General features: G+C 34.7%; 1 protein-coding gene across 13 annotated transcripts in view; it reads right to left on the bottom strand.

Annotated features, from left to right (window-relative positions):
• Positions 1 to 25,868, bottom strand: part of Ppp1r9a (protein phosphatase 1 regulatory subunit 9A) — a 309,447-nt gene that overhangs the window by 67,167 nt on the left and 216,412 nt on the right. For 8 of the 13 annotated variants that reach the window (XM_048785937.1, XM_048785946.1, XM_048785943.1 and 5 more), the window contains 2 exons: positions 25,092 to 25,157; positions 299 to 454 (listed from right to left, as the gene is read on the bottom strand). In XM_048785937.1, coding sequence (XP_048641894.1) covers positions 299 to 454; positions 25,092 to 25,157 — 222 coding nt within the window. The remainder of the gene's footprint in view (positions 1 to 298; positions 455 to 25,091; positions 25,158 to 25,868) is intronic. The other 5 variants (XM_048785949.1, XM_048785948.1, XM_048785947.1 and 2 more) reach the window with 1 other exon arrangement.

The following is a 25,868-nucleotide window of genomic DNA, read 5'->3' on the forward strand; positions in this document are numbered from 1 at the left end:
ATGAAAAAAAAAAAAAAAAAAAAACACAGCTAGAATGTATCATGAATTTGCACACTCTAGTTTGAAATTATGGGCTAGATACATTGCAAGCTTCGACTATGACAAATATCAAGCATTTAAATCAGTGATAATGAAATGAGATCTACTTAAATTTTACTTTGAAATTTGAGACTTAATATAATCTTCTATTAAAAAGTTTCATTGGAAAATTGATTATTCTTAATATTTTATTTGAACAAAAACATACACTAACTAATGAAATAGACACATATAAATATTTTGCAGATCAGTGGCTTACCTCTTTAAACTTGTGACTGAGCTTGCTTGTGTCCAGGTCTGATGGAGAAAACATGTCCTCATTCTCAGGCAGCTCAAAGACTTCAATGGCCATGTCACCACCAGGAAGAACAGGCCCTACCTCATCCTCTTCTTCATCTGTGGCATATTCTCCTGTCTGAAAGTAAGGGGATTTCAGAAATCCAACTGTCCTTACTCCAGGTGGAGGAGGGTTATTGGAAAACATTTTATAAGAGACATAAAAGATGTCACCAAATGGTAAAAGTGTGTAAGTCAATTTTTAAATTGAGCATGCCTCATGCAGCCAGTGTTATACACAAATGTTAGTTCAAAGATCCAAAGGAACAAATCTATGCCACATACATGTGCATAGACTGATAGAATCAATAGCCTCTCTAGTATAGCAACAGGATGAACTGATTTTTGATCTGAGCATGTGATGATTTTACTAAATAAAATTACATAGCTAAGGGAAGTAAGTAATTCCTTCAAATACTCACCCTCCTATGTGAATAAGAAACCCAATATTGGGAGCAAGTTACCCAGTATAGGAAGGAAACAGAGATTGAAGATTCAGAGAGTTTGAAGGAACCTTAATTAAACCTTATAATTGTTAAGTAGATTAACTTTTCTAACCTTTGGAATTGAATCGGTTCTATTTTGTTTGTTAATTACTGTGGTGGTTCACTAATGAACTAAAGGATAAACTGAAGTTTCCAACTCACAGAATGTACATGCATATAGTTCTGCTTTCACACTACTTTAATAAAACTGAGTTTTTGGTCAATGTGACATTTTTTTCATGTAAAATTCTACATTTCCAGTTTTTTTTTTTTTTTTGAGAAAGCCAAAGATCTGTCAATTTAGACACATTGTGACATAATAACAACTGGCCAAAGATTGCAGTAATTGCCCCTTTTAGGCAGTCACTCACTTTTTAATACACTAGACTTCCCAAACTCCACATCATTCTGCTCTTAGCTTCACTCTTTTATAACATCTGTGGGTCCCTGTAGGTATTTGAGTACATGACCCCTGGAATAGATGTTCTTCTTTTCTACTAACTTCCTTAACATTATTAGAAAGTAGCTCCTCTCCTGGCAGCATCAGACTATGAGGCTATAATTCAAAATAAGTGCTTGAAATCTTTATCTTATGATAAAACTTAAAGATAAATCACTGATTCATAAGGTTAAAAGGACCAAGTTCATTTAATTCATCCCTGTTCCTTCAGGTAGTGGTTTAATACATAAAACATAGATAGGAATTCATACTGCCTTCAAAAAAACCTTCATAAAGAGAACCCTGAATGATGTATTCCTTTGATTAACTGGGCTCAGCATTTGCTGCTTTTTCTTGTTGTTCTACAATTCATTCTTTGTGCTAAAGCTGCACACGCCCCCTTTCCCCCTTTCCTTCCCCTTTCACACAGTTATTGTCACAGAATATACCTTTGTGTATTGTATTCCCATTTACAAACTTAGAATCATTATTTTACACATTTTCTTACTAAATTATACAGTAAAGAGCTAAGTTACAAGCCAAACCAAAATTACAATAATACTGGATTTTACATTTACCTATATAGTTGCCTTTACCAGTGTTTTTAATTTTTCCTTATGGCTTCAATTCACTGCCTACTGTCTTTGCATCTCAGACTGAAGAACTAACTCCCTTTGATATTTCTTGTAGAGTAGGACTGCTGGTGATGAGCTCCTTCAGCTTTTACTAATAATTTGTCCTTCATTCTTGAAAGATGGTTTTGTCATTTTTGGTGTCTTTTTCTTTCAGGACTTATGTCATCCTACTACCCTTTGGCATCTATGGTTTCTGAAGAGCAATCAGTTGTTAATTTTATGGTGGAGCCTTTGTGATGAGAGGGTAACTTGTCTTTTGTTTCTAAATTCTTTGAGTTTCAACTATTTGACTGAATTGTGTCTCCATGTGGATCTCTTTGTTCATTAGGCTTCCTGATTGTGTATAATAATGTCTTCAAATTGGTTAGTATTCAGCCATTATTCATTAAAATGTTTTTTTTTCTTCCCCTTCGGTATATATCCCTTTTTTAAACTATGTTTGCACATGAAGGAAATCTGATTATTAACCTCAGTGTAATGATTCTTATTGTCTGGAAGACTTATTACTTAATTGCCTCAGACTTCTTTTTTTCAATGAAATTATTTTAGTTTTCTCAAGAGGTCAGAATCTCTGTAACTGTCTTTGTAATTGTCCTCTGACTTCTCTCCAAGTTCTTCCAAGTTGTGAAGCTGGAAGAAGGCACACTTTCTACAAATTGGGGGCCACTGACCACAATAAATATATTGCCTCAGTATCCCTCAGTCTCTACTTCCCCACAGAGGCTATTATCATAAAAACCTTGACTTTGGAGGCATTTGTGTAGAGAAGTAAGCTCAGGATCTTTCACATTGAGCAGTGATTTTTTCCAAACTGGTTACAGATTAGTTAGAACTCCCCACCTCCCTGCCCCACCCCACACAAATAAAATCAGAGATGCTTTGACTGAAAGCGGGGAAATAGTTTGAGACTGGGTGTTCCAATCTCAAAGGGTCCTAGAAATTTAGGACCCTTTAGAAACCAATCTGAAAATGTCTAAACTACAAATACAATTTTAAGTGTCTCTGGCACTTGGCAGGGTAAGGTAGCTGAAGATGGGGACTGGTTGGTTCCAAATAGCTTCTATTTGTCAGTACAATTACATTCTACAAATCTTCAAAGGGCTTTAATTTTAGATTTGGTATGGTTCTTATGGTATTCTGTAAATTAATCTATTTCCTATTTATATGTTTTTAAAACCAGCAGGTACTTTGTAAATACTAGTGATGTTAACTAATGGGAATGTGGCATGGTTAGTAAATAAACAATCTCAAGATACTTTGCTAAAAGTTTTCTTGTGGAGGTATAAAAATGTAAAAAATTTTAACCCTATAATCACAACTAGTAGCAAAGCTAAATCTTAGTTTTAAAGCTTAAACTCATATATAAAATTTAGTTCTATATAATCAATTTGATGAGTAGCTGAATGGCTCACGAAAATCTTAAGCTAAAATTTAAAGTCTGCTAAACCATAACAATATGGTACATTTTAAACATGAGCTGAAAAAAAAATGATTTGATTTGCTTTTGCCAGCTTGAAAATGAATACTTGTTAACTAAGTATGAGTGAATTAATATAAATATGAGACTAGGGTGGGGCCTAACATATAATAAGATCTAACAAATACTTTTTAAATACAAATACAATTGCATTGTACTATCTAGAACTTCCTAGGGAAGTTTTCGTAATATCAAGAAAACAAGCAGTCATTTGTTAAAAAGGTAATATTGTGTTACACACACGTTTTTTTAAAAAAAACACAGGATTAGGATATATACAACATAGACAATTCTTGCATTTAAGTACAGTTTTGGCCTTATCATCCATATATAATTTATCAAAGTTATCTTGAAATTTTAAAATTATCAAGAATTCTTCTTGCTGCTTCTATTTTTGACTTTTCCAGTTTCTTCTCCTTCCTAGTTCCCAAATTACATGCAACTGTGCCAAAATTCTTATCATTCATTTCATCATTCCATTTACTAATATTTTCTCTTTTCAATTAGCCTTTAAAGCATTCTAAGGGCAAAATATATCTTTTAGTGCTTTGAGTATACTTTTTACTTATTATAGGCTATAGATAGTGTTCAAAAACTTTGTTACCATTCCCACCCTGAATAGACTTCAGAATAAAGAGTGCACTTATTATCAATTCTCCTAAATATCTGAAAACAAAAGAGTTACATTTAGTGGACTAAGAATAATAAGTCTTTCAGATTCTGTTTATTGAAAATGAAAATTATTTTTATAGCATGGAATGATAAATTAGCAAATCTCAAAATTAGATTGGATTGAGCCTGTCATTTGTAGAGGAAGATGGACAATGTTGTACAAAAAAATTGTTACAATTAAGTATTTCCATTCATAGCCAACTCTTTCTACTTTTGGTCAAATTCAAAGTTTTTCAAAGGCAGAAGGAATATCAACAGTGTAGAAGGGACAAAAAAAAGTGCAGAATAAATTTGACAAAATTACTCTATGTGCACACATAAATATATTACAGTGAATTCTACCTTTATGTGAGTTTCTGTGTGTGTGTGTATATATACTACCAATTTAAAATAAATAAATAAATGGAAAGTAGACCAGTAAAGTAGAATGGAAATATGGGTAAGGAGGAAGGCAAAGAGGGTGGGCATTAGGGATCAATGGAGTAAATTAAATTCCATGCATATATAGTTATGTCAAAATGAACCCAACTACTATGTACAACTATAATGCATCAATAAAAGAAAAAAAATTCAAAATACCAGAGACTCTTGACACTATTTGTCTCAACCTACAAATTTGCTTCCAATGTGTCAAGAATAGTTCTTAGAGTCAAAATACAGATAGTAAATGTTTCATGGCCTATCTACTTTCTTAATTAACATCTTTTACTTTTGAATAGTCCCATGAAAAGGAGAAAAATGAATAACAATCCTTTCATAATTTACTATGTACCCAACATTGTATATTCCCTAACAACTACTTGATATGGATATTAATATGCTATCTTAATTTGAGGAAACTGAGATTCAAGAGACTTTACCAAGAACAATTAGTTAAGGTGTTGAAGCTATATCGAAACATTTCAAAGTCTGTATTCTTTATTCTATGTTATGCTGCTTCTGATTTATAGAAACTAAAGCTTTGCAGAAAAACAATGTTAAGGATATATTCCTTTCACCTATCCTCAACTCAAAAGCCTGTTTTTGCATAATGCTATTGTGCTAGGAGTCACCTTTCACAATTTGAACATTGTCATTCAATTCATTTGAAGACTTGCACCTGTGTTTACTGTTCTCTTTTATTCTATCATGACCCTGAGGCAAGTATATAGAAGTCTCCTTTGAAAGGACAGGGAACAGTAATGGGTGAATAAATTGCAAAATAAAGAGAAGAATCAATGAAAACCAAACATAAACATATTTACACTTACCCTAAATCACAGAATTATTCATTCACTTGCCTATCTTTTAATTGCAGGGCCAAGTTTTCCTCTTGGCTTATGAGTGTCTGCTGACTGATGTTTCACACATTCTCTTATAAAAACCGCAACCATAACATATAATCTATAAAAATTTTGCAGTGTCCTTAAAATGGATAAAAATGATTCTAGCAAGAAAAACTGAGTTTTAAATTCCTCTAGATGTTTATGGTGTGCCCTTATCTTTTACATCTCTTTCCCAAACCTAATTTCGTTTAGCTATTTTTTAAAATAATATATCTAGTTTTCATAGATAAAACAATTTTCTTTACATTCACATTACATCAGAGCACTTAATATTTTACTAAATAGCATTATAATAATTGTGCTGACAGATTCCATGTCTTGTAAACACCAAACTTTTGACTGGTGGGAGCAAAAGTGGGTAGATACACCAGGGCCCGAAACACGAGAGTTGGAGGTGTTGGTCTAGGCTTTACAGAAGGAGCATTAAGTATCGGTTGTATTAGTGGGTTAGCGAAGTGGGGGCCAATGAAAGAACCTTGGTTTTGTGGTCACTTCTCTAAGTTCAAATTCCAGCTCTGAGACATTGGAACTGACATTCTAGTCTAGACATTCTAGACTGAAGCTTTGATTTCTGTATCTATAGAATAAGACAACTTGAAGAAATACTTAGCATAACAAAGTTATCATGAAATTAAATTAGAGAGCGCCTGTAAAGTGCTTAGCACAAGACCTGGAACATGATAGGAGCTCAAAATAATTCATTGCTGCTGTTGCTGAAATGGTGACACACCAGAGCCTTTCCAGTCCCCATCTTGTAACTGGATGTTTGCTAAGCTTTGGTCTCAAAAATATAATTCTGCAGAAGATCTCGATGCATGCATCTTTTTAAAGCAAATTGGTCATTCTGAAGTAAAACTTTCCTTTCATTAAAGCAGCTCCTCTTATATTCCCAGTTCTTCAACAAACACTAGATTCTACCAACCCTGCCCCCTGGGAAACCTCCATGTATCCATGCTCCTCATTGCCCAGCCTCCACCCACCAGAGTGGTCCAAGGTGAATATCCCTCTTCATTGGAAAATCCTATGAAGTTCCTACTCTTAAGACTTTCATAATCTGCTCTTTTATGTTCCCACTGTATGCCTTATATCACTAATAACACTTTGAAGTTTTTATATCTTTTTCCCATCAACTTCTTTCATCTAAGAGCTCCTGGAGGCCATGAGGTATGATGTATCCCTGCAATCCCAGCATGGCTAGGGCACTGTTTGGCATGTAGTGGGCACTGAACAAATGTTTACTGAATAAATAAATTAAGACAGTTGCAGCCACATCTGCACAGTACGGCAGAGCCCGATTTTCCTGTTAATCTCAGCCTTTCAGTATGAAATATAGTGAAACGCAGCTGCAGCTGGGACCTAAATGACCCTTTGGGGGATTTTCTCTTGTTGTTAGGTTCAACCATTAGCAGTAATTTTTGCTGCAGCAATGTTTGCTCTGGTAAATTCAGGGAAACCAAATGATGCTAATCATAAAAATAGCCTTAATTGTGCAGTTTTTGTGGGAATTTGTTTACAGAATATGAATATGGTTATATATATTTTTCAGACTCAGTTCTCAGAGAATAGAGAGAGCTGCTTCTTTTCTGGAGGAGAAAGATCACAAACTAAGATGTTAAGGTTTAAAATTCCTCACTGTGCACCAACTATCCAAATGGCTTTTTCTGCAAAGGAATCTCTTTTTCCACTATTTGTCAGTGACTTTTTTGTATATGCCCTAATTCTGTAATGTCTGGCCATGATATCTCTTTGAATGTTGTCTGCTCACCTATAAAATAGAAATAATAACACTTTATTCATGAGGTTGCTATGAGAATTTACAATAGTGACATATTCAAAGAGCTCATCACAGTGCCTAGAACATGCTAGATAACTATATGACTTGAGAACTATGATTGTCTTCATCACCCCTTATTTCTCCAAGACAATGCCATAAGTAGCGCAACAAATAAGAGCACAGGCTTTGGGGCTGGAGAGACTAGGTCTCCAAAAGAGAAAAGACTCAATGTTGCAGAGGCATTATAGTGAGCGTGCTACTTATTTTGTATTTTTATAGTCTCTGCTTCTATAAAATAGTATAAAAGATACCAACCCCATAGGATATTGAAAGGTTTTAAAGAACTAAATACACAAAATATTTAATGTCTAGCTTTTCATATGCATTTATTTCACTTCCATTTATCATGCCATTCAAAATTTCTTGTCGATCTTTTGTTCTCAAAATGTATCTGGATTTTCACTCCATTCTTACCATATTATCGTCCAAGTAAAGAAACAGCTGAACTCCATATCTAGATTACGCATGGGCCCTCTGTTTCCTGCCTTCGTGGTAACACTGCTTACAAATTATTCTTCCTAAAATTCTAGAGGTTAGACCTGCCAATACATCTTTCCAACTATCCAAACTCATGTTTTCCTTCTTAAATGTTTTTCTAGCAGTTGTGTTAAACAGTTCATAAATTAGCATTTTATAGTATTTCAGGGCTTTCTTTAATTTTTAATCCCCTTCCTTTTAGAAAGCATACTCCAAAAACAGGAACAATATTTCCTTCAATGGTAGATAGATGCTAAAATGACCCCTTCCTGCTTATTCATGCTCTTGTAAATTCCTTCCCCTTGAGTGTAGGATGGACCTAGAAACTCACTTATAACAACCAGAATACAATAAACGTATTTCTGAAATGAGTGTACACAAAGATGTGGACTTGCATTTCATCAGGCTCTTGCTCTGTCTGAGCCCTCACTATTGGAAAGCAAACTGCCATATTGTGAGGATGAAGAGGCCCATGTTACACACCACAGGGAACTGAGGTTTCTGGCCAACAGCCAGCAAGAACCTGAGGCCTGCCAACAGTCACATGAAGGATCTTGGAAGTGGATCTTTTGAGTTTTGCCGACAGCTGTGAGCAAACTTGGAAGCAAATCTTCTCCCAATTGAACATTTAGATGACCACAATTCTGGCTGATGCTTTATTTGTAGCCTTGGGAGGGATTCTGAATCAGAGGCACCAGTTAAACTGACTCACAGATAATGTAAGGTATAAGTATTTCTTAACTTACTATGTTTTAGTGGTAATTTGTTATACAGCAATAGAAGGTGGGTACTGTCATAACAAATACACACACACACACACACACACACACACACACAGAAGTGACTTTGGAAACAGGTAGTAAACAAAGGCTAAAAGGATTGTGAAGAGTGCATTAGAGCAAGCCTAACCTGCCTTGAACAGATTGTTAGTGGAAATCTGGAAGGTGAAGTACTTATTATATAGTGGTAGAAAGCTAAGCAACATTATCAGAAAGCAGGAAATGTTCCTAGTGAACTGCTAATCTCACTAAGTGAATTTCCAAAGTGTTGAAGGTGCTGCCATTTTTCTCAATGCTTATGGTAAAATGTGAGAGACATGGATAGAATGAGCATACTATCAAACAGAAAGGAACTAAGACTTGATGGTTTTGAAAGTTTTAAAAATATAAGTCTAAAATTTTTAAAAAAATGGCTTTCAAACAACGTTCAAGTCTGAGATACCGCTAGGAGAACAAAGTATAAAAGCAGAGGGCAAGATCAAAAATATTAAGAATTCTGAAATTAGGAAACCCCAACTTTATATAGTGGGGAGTAATAAAGACTCTTACTGCCCTTAAGAGAGACACTATCTCTGTTTTCCAAGGCTATTCATCATACTAATATCACCAAAAAGATAATCTGAAACAAAGGCCATCCATGCCTGTGACATGCAGAGGACAGATCCATGGGGAATGGTCTCTCAACATTATCCATGCTCATATCTACATTGTTTATGGCTTGTGGTAAATTTTCTCATGAGTTTAACACTCCTATGGCCACACTGATCATTGAGACCTAGGGCATCCAGAACTAAATCCATTCAGACAATCTCACAGCACGTAATTAAAATTACTATGAATAGGACTCCAACCAGCAGAATTAGTCTAACTTGCAGTGCTGGGATCAACTATATTTCCTAGCCTCCCAGAACCAACTGGTTAAAGAAGCCCCATCAGAGTCTAGCATCTCTCCATAACCTTCTGTACTGACTTTTCCACTTGGCTTAAGGGATTATTCTAAGTGCAACAGGATGTATCACTGAACACACAGGGTTACTTTTGGGGACACAAGGAAGAAGCTTAGGGTCTAGAGCAGTTCTGTTTTCTAGAAAAACTCTAGTCAGCAAGTTGAGGCTGATATGAGTGCCTTCTAGGATCTAGGCAGTGCAGCTGATCACATTCCCTCAGTTAGAAATAAATTCTGCACTACCTTGTCTAGTTAAATTAGTACAATCATAAGGATCATTATTATCAATTATTCCTTAGGAAAAGCTGCTCCAAGTAGTCTTGGATAGCCTTATTTCAGAGGGATCACTACAATCAGCTGAAGGCTACATGATCAAATGGTGGACTTTCTTTAAATACATAAAACATTTTTAAAGATTCTATAACAGATTCTTAAGGACTTCTTTAAAAAGTCTTTCTCTGGTAGCTCAGTGGTAGAGTGCTTGCCAAGCATGTACTAAGGCCCTGGGTTCAATCCCAAGTACCATAAGAAAACAAACAAACAAACAAACAAAAAACCAAAAATCTTTCCTTAAGTACACAAAAATATTGATGCCATATAGCTAGAAGTAGGCCCAAAGAATTTGATATGTTTCCATAATTTGTTTCTATGGTTTGAATCCGCAAACTTTAATCTGTTAGTCTATAATTTTCCAATGGACAGACCAAACAGATCACTGGAAATAGTCCAAAGGGCCAGGAAAAATATAACAAGGATTATCAAAGGGACTATTGGCCAGAGCTGTAAGTATGGCCTTGAGTCCTGTCTATGCTGCAAGTGACCATGTCCATTTGTGGGTCTGAATAGCTGGTGCAGAGGTTGAAAAGCCCAGTAGTTAGCACCAGACAACCTGGTTGAATGATCACCAGTGAACCAAACTCAGGCATTAAAAAAAAAAAAAAATCCTATAAATTGGAGGCACCACTGAGTGACAGGTTCTGCTTCAGAAAAAAGATGGCAGACAAAATCTCCCAAACACAAAACAGCCACTTGTTCATGTAAATCTGAGACACTATTGGGCAAAGCTCAGTTTATTTTTTCTTCTTTTTTTTTTTCTCTTTTCTTCTGTATTAGGGATTGAACCCAGGGCCTTGCACATGCTAGGTATGTGTTCCACCACTGAGTAAATACCCCCATTCCAGCAGTTTTCTTGAATCTGTCATTTCTATTTAATAAAGTGTGTTGGTTAGGCTCTTCCAAGCTTTTTTGGTCACAAATTCAAGTAGACCCAGCTCAAACTGAGAACCTGGGACATTCGGTTTCAGTCAGAGAATACTTAGCAGATTAGTAGCTGCATTTTTTTTAAGGGGTTGTGTCTAATATAGCAAGCAGAATTGTTGTGTTGGAAAATTCTCTGAGTATTCTGGCAGCCACTAACTGAATAATTCCTTCTGGAATTCTACATGAATTCTGTTTGACTACCAGAGAGAAAACATGGAGCGTGATCTACATGTCCCAGTATTATTGCTCTACATGTGGCAATCTCTGAAGGTGAGAAATCCTACTGATATTAACGGGACAAAGAAATGCAGGCATGCAATACATGAGCTCCATTATAAGCCACAGAATTACATTGAATTTTCCCAAGGGTCCCTTCCACAGAGCCATTTTCACTTTCCTTCTCACTGTGAATGCATCATGTTCTCACCACGGTACCAGGTGAGATGGTGAGTTGTGAGCCAGTATCCACAAAACCATGAAGTTTAACTGCCAACACTCCACAAAGTTCTCCAGTATACCCCAAGGGATTACACAGTAACTGGTCTCTCTGGAGGACAAACAGATCTCAGGCCCACCCTTAGTCATCTTTCATCTTAGAGCAAATGAGGTCAGGATAAAGGTGGTATCAGGTGTAGGGAGGCAGAGAGCAGCTTTCTGCCAATCATAGGCACATTTGCTTTTAGTTCTGAGCAATGCAGTGATTACTCATGTTTTAACCTAACTCCAACACTGACAAGCACCTAAAGCACATTATAAAGTGGGCCATGATCACTGGTACCACCTATTTAGCTTTGGGGAGTCTTTTTGGCTCAGCAATCCTAAACTTGACTTCCACAGCAGGAACTCTGTTATGGAGTCTATCTTAACAGGCATTTGCTGCCCTGTTATCATGACAGCATCTCTTTAAAGCCTGATTTTAACATAAGGGATAGAGAAGTTTTCCAGGGTGATGAGGCTGACAGTTTTTCATCCTCCAGTGCATTACCTTCATCAGGAGTATAGATGCAGTCCAAGGCAATGAGGGCCCAAATATTTACTTAGGATTTCCACAGGGGTGTGTCTATCTCAGAGAAATCTCCCTGACAGGGCCAACATTCCTGTATAGCAGTAAGGACCTACTGCAAAGAACTTTGAGACCTTTTGCTATCTGGATAAATCTGAAGTTGGAATGACAAACACAAAAGAATGGAGGAGGGGCTGAGTCAACAGAGAGCCCCAACTGTCTGTTAACCAGTGCTATGCACCGGCCTTATCATCTCCCCAGTGAACCAGCCAGAGTCTAAGGAGTCACTAGGTGTCTGACCACAGTGATTGAAATTACTTCCCTCATGCTCAATGTAGGTGTGTGTTTCTGTAAATATTGTCAGAACAACTGGGTCTGAACCTTCCTCTAAGCCAGGATGTGTCTTCATACAAGTTGAAACAAACCACCATCATTTTTGTGCTGGTTCCTCAAGCCACAATTTTCCAAGAGTGATGACAAGAGGGCCTGACGAGTCCCGCATAGGAATGTCGATGACAGGTCAGGAGAGAAACTCAGAGCTTAGGTAAAGTGAGTCTTTTATATACAAAGCATGACTGTCTTTTGATCTGGAGGGACAGACTCTATCTTCCCAGGCAGTGTACTACACAAACACTTGAAAAGACAGCCAAGAACAAAGGGCAGCCAGTGCCTCAGAAATGTGAGGGACCTGCAGAGAATTATTTCCCAATGATTATCTAATGGAAAAAATGTCTAGAAATTCTGCTTATTTTAGAAAGTCTAAACAATATTGTTCAATTTACTTTTACGAAACCTTTCTAACCACTACTGCTTTCTATATACTCTGTTCTATAGGTAAAATGTGTCTTTTTCTTGAATGCACTCTGTATTGCCCAGCTTCTTGTACTACAGAAAAACAAACAAAAAACCAATTTTTAAACAAAAATTAAAATCAGAAACCTAAAATTCATGTGTCCTTAGTTACAAACAATTCTTTTATACTATGGCTATTGGCCTTTTTGATAGGCCACCTTTTAAATTATTTAAATTCTGTAGCACATTTATTTATTGTTTTCACAGCAAAATAGCAAAGTTGCTTGTGACTATAAAATGTAGTTTTTCCTTGACCCAACATTCTTAATTACTTTTAATAAATGTAATTAACCAAGAGATAAATGCCATTGTCTTTAAATTTCTAATAGATATATTCTACATATACAAGTGATCCCTCTTCCTCCCATTAAGATCCTGAACTAAATAGTCAACAGACCAAAGTAGACCTCTATAATTCAAATGTCACACTGCAATTTCAAACTGGCAGTCTTCCTTGAGTTTCATTTTACTTGCCAAGGAAACAATGAAGTACTTATTCTGATGCCAACAGAACTGTGGGAAGAGACTGAGAGATTTGTATTCCCTGAATTTTTAATCTGCAGAAGAGGACAACTACAGTTACCAAAGTGGCACATGTTATTATTTTAATAATCCTATAATTACACACCTAATAGAATCTTAGAACATATGGTGTATTTGTAAAAAAAAAATCAATTCATATGATTGCAAAAATGATAGTAAATCATCAAAGAGAATCCAATCTATAGGATTTAAAGTGAAATGAAAACAAAAAATTAAATCAACAAAAATGTCATGATGGTATTTTTGTGCATGATAAATAGATTAATGATAAATATAATCTCAATATTATATTCTCCTTCCAGGGTGAACACTAATCCTTCCCTCACATGACTACCTTGTGATTTGCAACAGCAATTCCTTCTTTCAAGACTCAAAAGTTTTCACCTTGGTATTCTTAGCATCTTTAAATTGAATAACCCCAACACTGACTGCATTGAACCTCTTCCAACAAAACCCACAGTTCTAAGTCCCCTACAATATATATACTGAATAAGTAGGTCTGAGGCTAAGTGGAGAAATTTGAATTTTTAAAGAAGTACCAGGAGATTCTCACATTTAGGTGAATTTCAAAGAGTTTTAAGCCATTTTTTAAAGTCCTCAGGATACCATGTCATATTCACTTTAGAGCAATGACTGCTAAATACAGAATACTGTACATGGAGGATTTTACATTTTATTAAGTATTGAGTTGACACAAAGACTATGTATAAAATAAAGAAACATAGTGCATAAATATTGTAATACTACCATTGATTAGCTTAAATTCATGGAAACAGGAGTATTGCTCCACTGCAGTCCGCCATCTGAGCCTCCTGACTCCCTTTCACTCACTGACCCTTCTGAAGGAATATTGATCAATTGTTTCATTCTTAGGTTTTTTAAAAAAATTTACTATACTTTTATGTAACAGTGTATCAGTACTTTTACATTTTTTTCTATTAAAAAACAATCTTATACATGAGTGTTATGGTTCGTGTATATCAGGGTTTTACAAAGGTGTTTACCAAGAAATAAAATCAGTGTATCAGCTTTACTATACAGTGCCAAATAATTTTTCAAAGTGGTTAGGGCAATGTATTTTCCCATGTGCAGAAAATAAAGAGTTTTCCCTTAGTTTACCACCTTCCTGAAAATGAAAACACCTGATGTAAGTCAATTTGGTAGGTATAAAATTGTATTTCATCTTGGTTTTTAATTTCCACTTCCTGATTGATTGTTGTTAGTGTTGGGCATCATTTGCCACTGAGGTGTCTTCTGTGACACACGTTTGAGCCCATGGCCCATACACAGTCTTTTCTCATTAGCTCATGAATATGCTCTTAATATAATTCTCTTTCAATTACTTATTTTTCAGACATTTTCTTCCAGCTTCTGCTGTACCTTTTCACTTTCTTAAAAATATTCTTTTGATAAATGGAAGCTCTTAATTAATTCTAAGATAGTCAGTTCTCTCAATCCTTCCCTTTATGTTTTTGTTTGCATAAGTGTCTCATTTTAAGGAACTATTTCTTGCACTGAGATCAAAAAGACATTCTACACTGTCTTCTGAATTTCATAGTTTGGCTTTTCATATTTGAATAGTCAATCCATCTAGAATGGAATGTTGGTATAGGTTGAGATGGGGGCTCATTTCACAATTTTTTTCTTAATGGAAAAGACAAACATTTCTTTAATGATACCAAGTGTTATCTGTATCACAAATCAAAATTTTCTATAAGTGAGGGGTTGCTTGTGAATTCCTTGGTCAATTTGTACACTTCTTTGCCCTATGGTCTAAATTACTAAAGTTTAATGATCATTACTTCTCTTTTAAGGTATGTTTTAAGAAATGTTGTGCTTATTTTGGGTGAATTATTCTTCCATATATTTAAGCAACAATGTACTAACGTCTATTTAAATATATTTTGGGATTGTTTTTACTAGAATTTCACTAAATATATAATCAACTTGAAGAAAACTGACTCAATTAAGCTACTGAATCATCCAATCTATAAACAAGATTTCACTGTACTTTCATACAAGCTTTTTAAAATGCTTCAATTAAAGTTTAATTTTCCCCACAAAGTATTGGCCATCTTTGAGTTCTTGATACCTTATAAATGGTAAGTTATAAATTATATTTCTCATTTATAGAAACATTAAAATAGATATTATATTTTGTATTAATTATGGATCATGAAAACTTGCTGATGTCTTTATTTCTAATAGTTTAGGTAGTTTAAAAGTTTTGTAAATGATCATTCTCATCGCCTATTAAAAAACAACCTTATATATGAGTTTAAGATTATACATGAATGTAACAACTTTTATCCTTCTTTTCCAATTTGTTTCTTTAACTACTTCTTCATGCCGTCTAGTACAATATCAAATACAAGAAGTGACTAATTTTCAAATGTTAATCCATACCTGCATTCCTGGGTAAACCCAATCTGGCTATGACATCATCTTTTTTATTTGTTTTAGATTTAGTTTGTTAAATGTTTAAGATTTTTTGTATTATTTTTATGAATGGAATGGACCTATAATCTTCTTTCTCATCATTATCAGGTTTCAGTACCAAGGTTATACCTAATTACCTCATACATCTTACACACTGAAGGTTTCACTGTATTCCTGGCATCAAAGCTATACTAGTCTTATTTGTATGTCCTCTGAATCTTTATATGTTAATGGAGATATTTATTCCAGTTTGATATAATGGCTAATAAAATGATTTTGAAATTATCTTTTCTTTCTTCTTTCTCTGTATTTCCTTTTCTCTCCCTTCTTCCTTCCCCCCTTCTTCCTACCTCCCTTCTTTCTTTCTTAGGCAATTTGTTACTCAGTGTTTTATTTCTGTGAATTTTGTACTTTGAAACTATAAACTCATATTTCTTGAAACTTTAGCTTTTAGATTTTGATAAATGTGTATGCCCCAAGGAAGGATATGCTTTTTCCCGCCTCCTGAAATACAGAATACATTCAGGTTCCTTGTGATAATGACTTCTCAGAGTACATTTTTCTTCTCTCCCACTCAGCATTAAGATTTAATATTGGTAAACTTACATGCAGCCCTTGGATGGTAGATTTCTATCTATAATGCATTATGGCCCATGACATTCTGGCTTTATGGTGGGGTTCCCCAACTGGACATCCCATTTTGGATAGGCCTTGAGTTGTCTACATATGTAGATAGAAATCTACCATCCAAGGGCTGCATGTAAATTTACCAATATCAAAGTTGTCTACATAACTCAAAGCAATACCAATTAAAGAAGCATCATAATACCAATAAAAAAATAAATTAAAAAAAGAAGCATCATAATAATTAAGGATAAACAAGGTAGGATGATTAAAAGAAGTCAGGCATAAAAAAGAACAATTTCATTCAAGTGACATTCCAGAACTGGTAAAATTAATCTATAGTGTCAGAACGCAGACTGGTTGCTTCAGGCTTAAAAGTGACTACAGAGTCACATGAGGTTACTATTTGGGATAACAGAAATGGTCTACATCTTAGTTGTGTTAGTGGTTATTTACCAAACTGTTAACTTAAATACACTTAGAATTGGTATATTTTATCATATATAGATTATTTCTCATTAAATATGATTTTAAATTGAATTACACCTATAAGATCTGTGCACACTATGTCAATTTTATTTTAATAATTCCTTTTAAATCCCTTAAGGACCTGGAACTCCAGAACTCAATTAGAGTTTTTACCATACTTAGTAGCATCAATATCAGTTTAAAATGAGTGAGCCATTATCAAACCTGACAAATCCTCATGATAAGACAGCTTTAGTACATTAATCCTTGGTCAAGTTGTCATTCAGTCTTTATTGCTCATGAAAATGTATTTCTATGCTTGAAGGCTATTTCTAAGTTAATATGGTAGGAAGGAGAAGAAGGCCACTTATGCAGTATTGATCTTGACATAATTTAGGCTATTCTCACTATTCTGTTTCTATGGTGGGTTTATTCAGTTATGACTAAAAAGAAGTCATGTCAAGCTAAGTCACTAAGTTGATATTTTCAAAGTTCCAAAATTTTCAATGGATTAAATGTACATAGTCATTTTTTTTCCTGATTTCACATGCCAAGGATTTCAACATAGTATGACAGAGATAGGGTTTTCTTCCAAATCCCTGGTTTCTCAAGACATTCATAATGTGATGGCAAACAAAAGGTCACAGAAAGAGCTACATGTAGATTATTCCTTTAGTCCTTTCCCTATCTCCAATCTCTATCTTACTAGCTCTGACACTGATTTTACTCTTGTATTCTATACCATGTATTGGGTTTCAATTCAGTTCAACTTCCTGGCTTCCCCTAATCTGCCTGATGCTGTGCTTATCCCTGTATGTACTAAAGATCCACATGCCACTGTTATTGAAGATATAATAGGCAATGGAGGAAATTTATGGGTAAACATATAGATATACATAGTCCTATTGACTCATTAAAAAATGGGCCCTTAACTTAGCTGAGAGCCCAACAATTTTGTGGAGAAAAATTTCTTTATGGAGAAAAGAAAATATATGGAGGAGATTAAACCTAAACAGAACCCCGAAAGGTGAATGGGATTTAGTGAGTATTCAAGAGCAACAAAGAGTGGGTAGTAAATGGCTTCAAGGTAGAGAAAACAGGAAAAGCAAAGGCATGGTGCAACCAGGGAATCCCTATCCATGGGAAGATAAGTTGGCTTCCTATACTAATAAACTGATTCTGTGACTTTTAGTATTTAAGAAATTTCTGATAAAGAATTATATTCAACTTATTGGAAAAAAAATGTTTTTAAGGCTAGAAAAATATTGTCATTTGTGTTTTTGTTTCCATGTCATTTTTTTAATACTGCAAGCTCTGTGGCTCATCCATGTAATATAGAATTATTCTAGCATGATTTCCAAGGAGTTTTAATAAAGTCTATAATTTCAAAGGAATTTAATAGTTTCTGTTTTTGGTTTGGTGATTTTTGGTTTGTTTGGTTTTTGGTTTTTGGTAGTTTGTATCTACCTCAAGAAAAAAATAATACCACAATGTGGAAGCTGAAAAGAAACTAACAAGCAAACATATTCAAGTCACAGGCATTATAAATTTACACAAAGAACTGAGCATGATGGCACATGCCTGTAAACTCAGGAGGCTGAGGCAAGAGGATTGCAAGCTGGAGGTCAGCCTCCATAACTTAGTAAGACCCTGTCTCAAAATTAAAAATTTAGGGGACAGGAAGATGGCAGAAGCAAATGAGGCAGCAAGTCCCAATCTCCTTACAACTCAGAAAGGAGGCAGTGAAGGAAAAGCAGAATTGAGAGGTAGGTGACAAAATAAATGTTCTAAGACTCAATATTACAAAGTCTGAGACCTGGAGAGATTGGAAAATAGGTTACCAGAGTAGAAAAGAAACTCAGAGTCCCCTAATCCCAAACAGAACCTGGGGATGAGAAGGGGGGAGGGACAACAGAGAGAAAGCCAGGTGGAGGTGGAAGGGGGGATTGAAAATCTCTTAAGCTCACTTGCTTAAAAACATTTGGAAAGACAGACAAAATTTAAAATGTGATGGTAAAAGAAGGAATCTTAAAACAGTCCATAGCTTAAAATGAAATTGTGAAAAGAAAGCCATCTTGTGGAGTCCTCAGCTAACTAGTCAGTTACCCCCCTTAAATCTTTCCATGCACAGGCAGCTCCAAATTAAATCACAGGGAAGGCCCCTGCAGTGAGACATTGTACGAATTTGGCCAGAAAGAACTAGAAAGACCACTACTAGCCCAAAATGCTGAAACCCCTGTCCCTCTGTCTTATAACAAACAAGGGGAATGGAAGACGGGGCCCTGTGCAGGGAATTACACCTAACCCCACTCAGCCTCTGTGACCCAAAAAGCCTTGTGCAGCATGTACTCGCTGAACTCAAAGACAGCAATGAAGCAGCTTTGGCCCCCGTAGAAGAAGCAGATTCCCCAGGCCCAGATCATTGACATTGGGGCAGGCACTTGCAAAAGACTAAGAGGGCAGCTGCCTGAACACCCAGTGATAGAGACACCCAGTAGGAAATTACCAGAGGCTGTGCAGGAAGAAGAGTCTGATCCCAACCTTAACTGGTGCCCAGTCTGACTCATGATCACAACTGGCAAGTGAAAGGGCATTGTTTGAATACTGGAAGGATCTTACATCAGACATAATCAACAGAGAGAATTATACCTGCCATTCACAAACTGAGGCAATGGATGGAACAGGTAAACCACCGGAGACCCTTTATAATAGTAACTCAGAGATTTGCAATGGCCAGGGAACTACTTCTGTACCACAGAACACCCACAGAAAACTCACAACCAGAGTTCCTGCACTCACAGATCAAGATCTTTACTACTATGAAAAGAAACCTATGGGGGAAGTAGGTACATGGTCACCCATAGCAATCACAGGGACACTTCAGAGTCCGCAACCTGGACTACTGCATACGATAGAAATAACCAAGTTACAACACTGCACCCTCCCAGCAGTCAAACCAGAAGCTGCTGGTAGGAGGTTCATATCAACTAGGGAACTGGTTGCTGTGCCCCTGCAACTCTGGAGAGATCCACAACCAAAGACTGATGGATATCTGCTAAATGTCTAAACCCCCATGAAATCCAAACTAAGAATTTTCTTCACCTTGACATGGGTTACTATAATTTAATGTCAATTTTGATCATATAAATAACTCTTCAACTTGAATGATAATTGTTAATTCTATAGCCCACATTGTACCTTCAAACCATTTGAATGTATTTCATCTAATGATTTAAGGCATTAATTGGATTTAATCTTCCTATCTTTGTTTTCCTGGGTCTAATTTACACTTGCTTCTCTTACCCCTTATTCATCCACTTGCATTATCTGTTACTACCTCTAATACTAACCATTCATCTATTTCTCCTTTTTACCTTGGTGTAAATTAATTCTTTTATATTCGTTCCCTCCACCCCCCTTCTCACACTCTTTCCCTTTTCTTTTTGCCTAAGCTTTCCTCCTCCCTGCTTTTAGCCCTCACATAACAGAAAGATCCTTAAAACAGAGTAAATAGCTCAAGATGAAATTGTGAAAAGAAATAATACATTTATTACATTTATCAACTGATTATTTGACCTATTTCAGAACTTTAATATAGGTTTATACTTGAATTTGAGGAGCCTTAGAGAACAATTACAACATTTTTATTTCTTATCAAGGATAAATAGAATAAGGCATGGCTCTGAAGTGATTATAGTAAATAGGATTCAATGATATGCCTCCAAGTGGTGCTGATATTGGAATTGGAGGTCACACATTCACTTAAATTATCATAATCTGAATGGTCACCTAACCCAGGGCTCCTAAAATAACGAAGCTCACAAAGTAGTCCTTTACTTAAAAGAAGAAATCAGGGTTGGGGATGTGGCTCAAGTGGTAGCGTGCTCGCCTAGCATGCGTGAGGCACTGGGTTCGATTCTCAGCACCACATACAAATAAAATAAAGATATTGTGTCCATCTAAAATAAAAAATAAATATTTTAAAAAAGGAAGAAATCAGAACTATACCAATAGATGGGCAGACATACAAATATGAAAAAACAAAGGAACACACCATCCCAAACAGCCCATAATGTTTTAACAATAGACTTCATTGATACCACAGTGGAGGAAATATCTTCTTTAGATAAAGTTCACAGTTAAACTGTTCCATGAGGGCTGCAATTGTAGCTCAGTGGCAGAGCGCTTGCCTAGCATGTATGAGGCACTGTGTTCTATCCTCAGCACCACATAAAAATAAATGAAATAAATGTATAAAAACCATAATAATATTATCTTTAAAAAACTGTTCTATGAGCTAAAAGAATATGTAAAGAATAAAATTAGAGAGAAAATACAGGAAACAAAAGATCAGTTCAATAGAGAGATGGAGATTCTGAAAAAGAATTAAAAAAAATTCTTAAAATCAAAGAAGCAATAAACCAAATTAAAAATTCAATGGAAAGTATCACCAATTGATCAGGCCACTTTGAAGATAGATTTTCAGACTCTGAAGACAAAAACTATATAATTTTGAAAATAAAGTTGATCAAAAAAGATATTAAAAGACCATGAACTGAGAAGTCAAGATATGTGGGATAACATCAAAAGGCCAAGTTTAAGATTCATTGTGAAACATGAAGGCTCTGAAATACAAACTAAAGAAATTCACAATCTTTTCAATAAAATAATATTGGAAAATTTCCAAACCTTAAGAAAGAGATGGAAATTCAAATACAAAAGGTATACAGGACTCCAAATATACAAAATCATAATAGATCCACTCCAAGACATATTATTATGAAAATGCCTACCACGCAGAATAAGGATAGAATTTTAAAAGCTGCAAGAAAAAAAAAAAGTGTCACATTTAGAGGTAAACCAATCTTCATTTTAAGTGATTACTCAACACAGACATTAAAAGCCAGGAGGTCTTGGAAAAATATATACCAATCTCTGAAAGAAAATGGATACCAACCAAGAAAAATTAAGTTTCAGAACTGAAGAAGAGATAAAAATTTTCTATGATAAACAAAAGCTGAAAGAATTCAGCCTGTAGTACAAAACATACTTAATAAAATGTTTCATGAAAAATAAAAATGAAAAACAACATAGGGAGAAATTATATTAGAAGAATAGTCAATTAAAGGAGAATGAAGTCCAATTTAAATATAAGAAATAAACCAAAATGACAGGAAATAAAAACCATTTCTCAAAAATAACTGAATATAAATGATATAAACTTTTCAAACAAACAAAAGACAGAGGTTAGCAGACCAGATAAAAAAACAAGAACCAACAATATGCTGTCTGTAAGAGACTTACCTTACAAGTAAAGACATTCACAGACTGAAGATGAAAGGATAGGAAAAGACATACCATTCAAACAGTACTGGTAAACAAACAGGGGTAGATATTCTTATATCAGATAAAGTGAACTTCAAGCCAAGATTAATCACAAGAGACAAGTTACCTCATACTGTTTAAGGTAATCATAAATCAACAAGATATCATGATCATAAATATTTATGCTAAACAACAGAGCATCTATGTATGTCAACAAACCCTTCTCATCATTAAGAATCAGATCACAAAACAATAATACTGGGTGACATTAACATGCTTCTCTCACCACTGAATAGATCATCTAAACAAAAACTAAGCAAAAATGCTACAAAACTAAAAATTACAATTAATAATATGAAACTAATAGATATCTGCATAATATTTCATTCATCAACAACTGAACTCACTTTCTTCTTAGCAGCACTTGAAACATTTTCTAAAATAGACCATATTTAGGTCACAAAAAAATCTTAGCAAATACAAAAAACTAAGAGATAATACCTTACATTCTATTAGATCATAATAAAATTATAAATCAATGATAAGATCAAAAACAGAAACCATGCTAACACCTGGAGATTAAATAATACACTTGTAAATGATGAATGGACAGCAGAAGAAATCAGGGGAGAAATTAAAAAAATCTTAGAAGTAAATAAAAATAGTAATACACCATATCAAAATCTCTTGAAGACTACTAAGACAGTACTAACAGGAAAGTTCATAGCAGTGAGCTCAGACACCAAAAGAACAGAAAGATACCAAATAAATAATCTAACATTACACCTCAAAGTCCCAGAAAAAGAATAAGAAACAGTAAAGTCAGATGAAGACAGGAAATAATTAAAATCAGAGCCAAAATTAATAAAATTGAGATTAAAAAACAATAAAAAGATCACCACAACAAAAGGTGGTTTTTAAAAAGTAAAATTGATAAACCCTTAGCCAAACTAACCAAAAGGAAAAACCTCAAATTAACAAAATCCAGGATGCAAAAGGCAATATCACCACAGATGCTACTGAAATCCAGAGAATAATCAGAAACTATTTTGAAGATTTATATTTTAATAAGCTAGAAAATCTTGAAGATATTGACAATTCCCAGAGACATATGACCAACCCGAACTGAACCAGGAAGATACAGAAAACTTAAACAGATCAATATCAAGTAATGGAATTGAAGCAGCAATCAAAAACCTTCTAACAAAGAAAAGCCCAGGACCAGACTGATTCTCAGTGCAGTTTTATCAGACCTTTAAAGAATTAATACCAATCCTCCTCAAATTATTTCATGAAATAGAAAAGGAGGGAACTCTGCCAATTTCATTGTATGAAGTCAGTATCACCTTGATACCGAAACCAGACAAAGACATATCAAGGAAAGAAAACTTCAGCCCAATATCCTTGATGAACAATGATTCAAAAAATTATTTTTTTCGGGGAGGGGGGGTTATAGATGGACACAATATCTTTCTTTTTTAAATAATTTTTAACAGATATTTTACTTTTCCTTTTTTTAATAGCTTTATTTTATCTATGTATTCATTTTTGTGTGGTGCTGAGGATCGAATCCAGTGCCTCAGCAAAATCGAGGGGCTAAGAAATTCAGTGAGACTCTGCCCCTAAGTAAAATACAAAATAGGGCTGGGGATGTGGCTCAGTGGCTGAGTGTCCCTGAGTTCAATCCCTGATACCCGCTTCCCCAGGCCAAAAAATAAAAAAACTGTAAGTAGATAGAAAGATCAGTAGAGTAAGGCAGGGAACAGGAGAAGGGAGGAGGAGAAGGAAGTAGAAACACTGGGTACTGAATTAGAGCAAATTATACTCCATGTTTTTATAATTATGTCAAAACGAATCCTATTGTCATGTATAACTAAAAAGAACCAATAAAAAATTCAAACTTTAAAAAACACAAAAAATTTTCAAAAAGGGATGGGGATATAGATCAGTGGTAGAGCACCATGGCTTCAATCCCCAGTATCATAAATTTAATAAATAAGCAAATAAATGAAAGAAAATGTAATCATACAAAGAAAATGAGCTATTAAGAGATGACCTGGTTTAGATGAAGTTCTTATTCTAATTCTATTTTGTTTGATCCTATCATCTTCCTGTGTTCAGTGTTATAAATACAAGTAATATCCCTAGAGGGTACCTTTAAAATAGAGGAGGCTGTCCACCTCCTGGGGATAGTTTGAGAATGTGTATATGTGTGTGTGTGTGTGTGTGTGTTTGTGTGTGTGTGAGAGAGAGAGAGAGAGAGAAAGAAAGAGAGAGAGAGAGAGAGAGAGAGAGACACGTGTACACACAGTTGGTAGGCTAGATCAACCATAGACAGTCTTCCACTATGTGTTCCCAGAACGTTATGGCTTTCAGTTTCAATAACAATGATGATTATTATAAATATGAGAATCATAAACCAAAGTATATAGTTAAATTTAATGTTTTTTAAAGATCAAATAGAAGTCTCTGAACAGCTATTTAAAAGATTTTATATTTCTCGTTTTCTTCAGGCTCCTCTTTATCACCATCAACCATTTTGTCATTTAAACACACTTGACCTCATTTTAAGCTCCATTATCTCTATTACTGAGATAATTTCATTATTTAAAGTGCAGTACCTTTTTAGATGTTTTGGTATGTCAACCCTTGAAATCATGCAAATAAATAGTGCCATAATTTAAAGATATATACTTAGCGTTGAAAAACTAAAAACTTTGTATCAGAATATTCTTTTCTTTAAAAAATAAATATTGGACTTAAGGACAATATAAATCACTATATACTGTATTATGTAACTAACATTTAGCCTTGATATTGGATATCTTTTTGTCCCCTTTAACTTGAATTAACAAATTCAATTTGAAGTGTTAGGAATTAAAAACAAGCATGGTTAAATATTAGGAAGTGAGTCCAAACCACAGAAACTGTAACTAAATTATATGCCATTTCAGAATTAAATATTTTTTCAAATCATTATTTTCAAATTATTATTCAACACACAAAAAAACATAGCTCTAGAGAAGTTCTTCAGAGCATAGTTAATAAGAAACAGAATATTTAATTCCACACATGAAGCAGGAAGGTAAAAAAAAAAAGCATTATTTACTATCAAAAAAAAAATAAAACAAACCTGAAGGACACAGTTGTTATTGTTATTGCAGTTGGCAGATACTCCTTGAAATTCAGCCACAGTGTTCTAAAATGGTTGACAAAAACAATTAAAGAAGGCTTCCCCAGCCCCTCAATAGAGAGAAAAAGGACCGAAAAACACTGAAGTTCAGGTGCTTGCTGTAACACACTGTCAAATATGAAGAGGATGCCATTGGACCTTGGTAAGATACTCCCACTCTGTTTCAAATATCATGGACACAGAATATGGTCCATTCACATTATTAAATTCCCATCCATAAATAAACACAATCTTGAGCACACAGCACAAGCTGTTTTCAACCAGGAGCAGCAAACAGCATGAGTTAAATTTAATGTAGTCCCATGAATGCTTTTCACATAAAAATTACAATCTTGTGAAACTTTTAATACTTACACAAATCACAGCATCTATTATAATTTTGCCTCGATTGTTACATGTGAACACAAGCAATTGAAAGACATATCTGTGGAGGTAGCTGCTTTAAACTGTATCAAATACTTCAAAAGATTCTAAAAATAACACTATTGTGATATTGGTATAATGATACTAATTTTCAGTATTGAAAACAAATTATAAAAAAAAAACAAGCTGTATTTTAAGAGAAGGGGCTTCAGACTCCACAGTGTTGATTAAGCTTGCTATGAACTAGACTAAAGAGATTTTTTAAATGTGACTTATAACCACTAACTTTACAATATAATAAATATCATGTTTTAAAAGAATATTTTAAAAAGCCAAATAATCACATAATTTTTA

Source organism: Marmota marmota, unplaced genomic scaffold (assembly GCF_001458135.2).
Source record: "Marmota marmota marmota unplaced genomic scaffold, marMar, whole genome shotgun sequence".
NCBI lineage: Eukaryota > Metazoa > Chordata > Mammalia > Rodentia > Sciuridae > Marmota > Marmota marmota.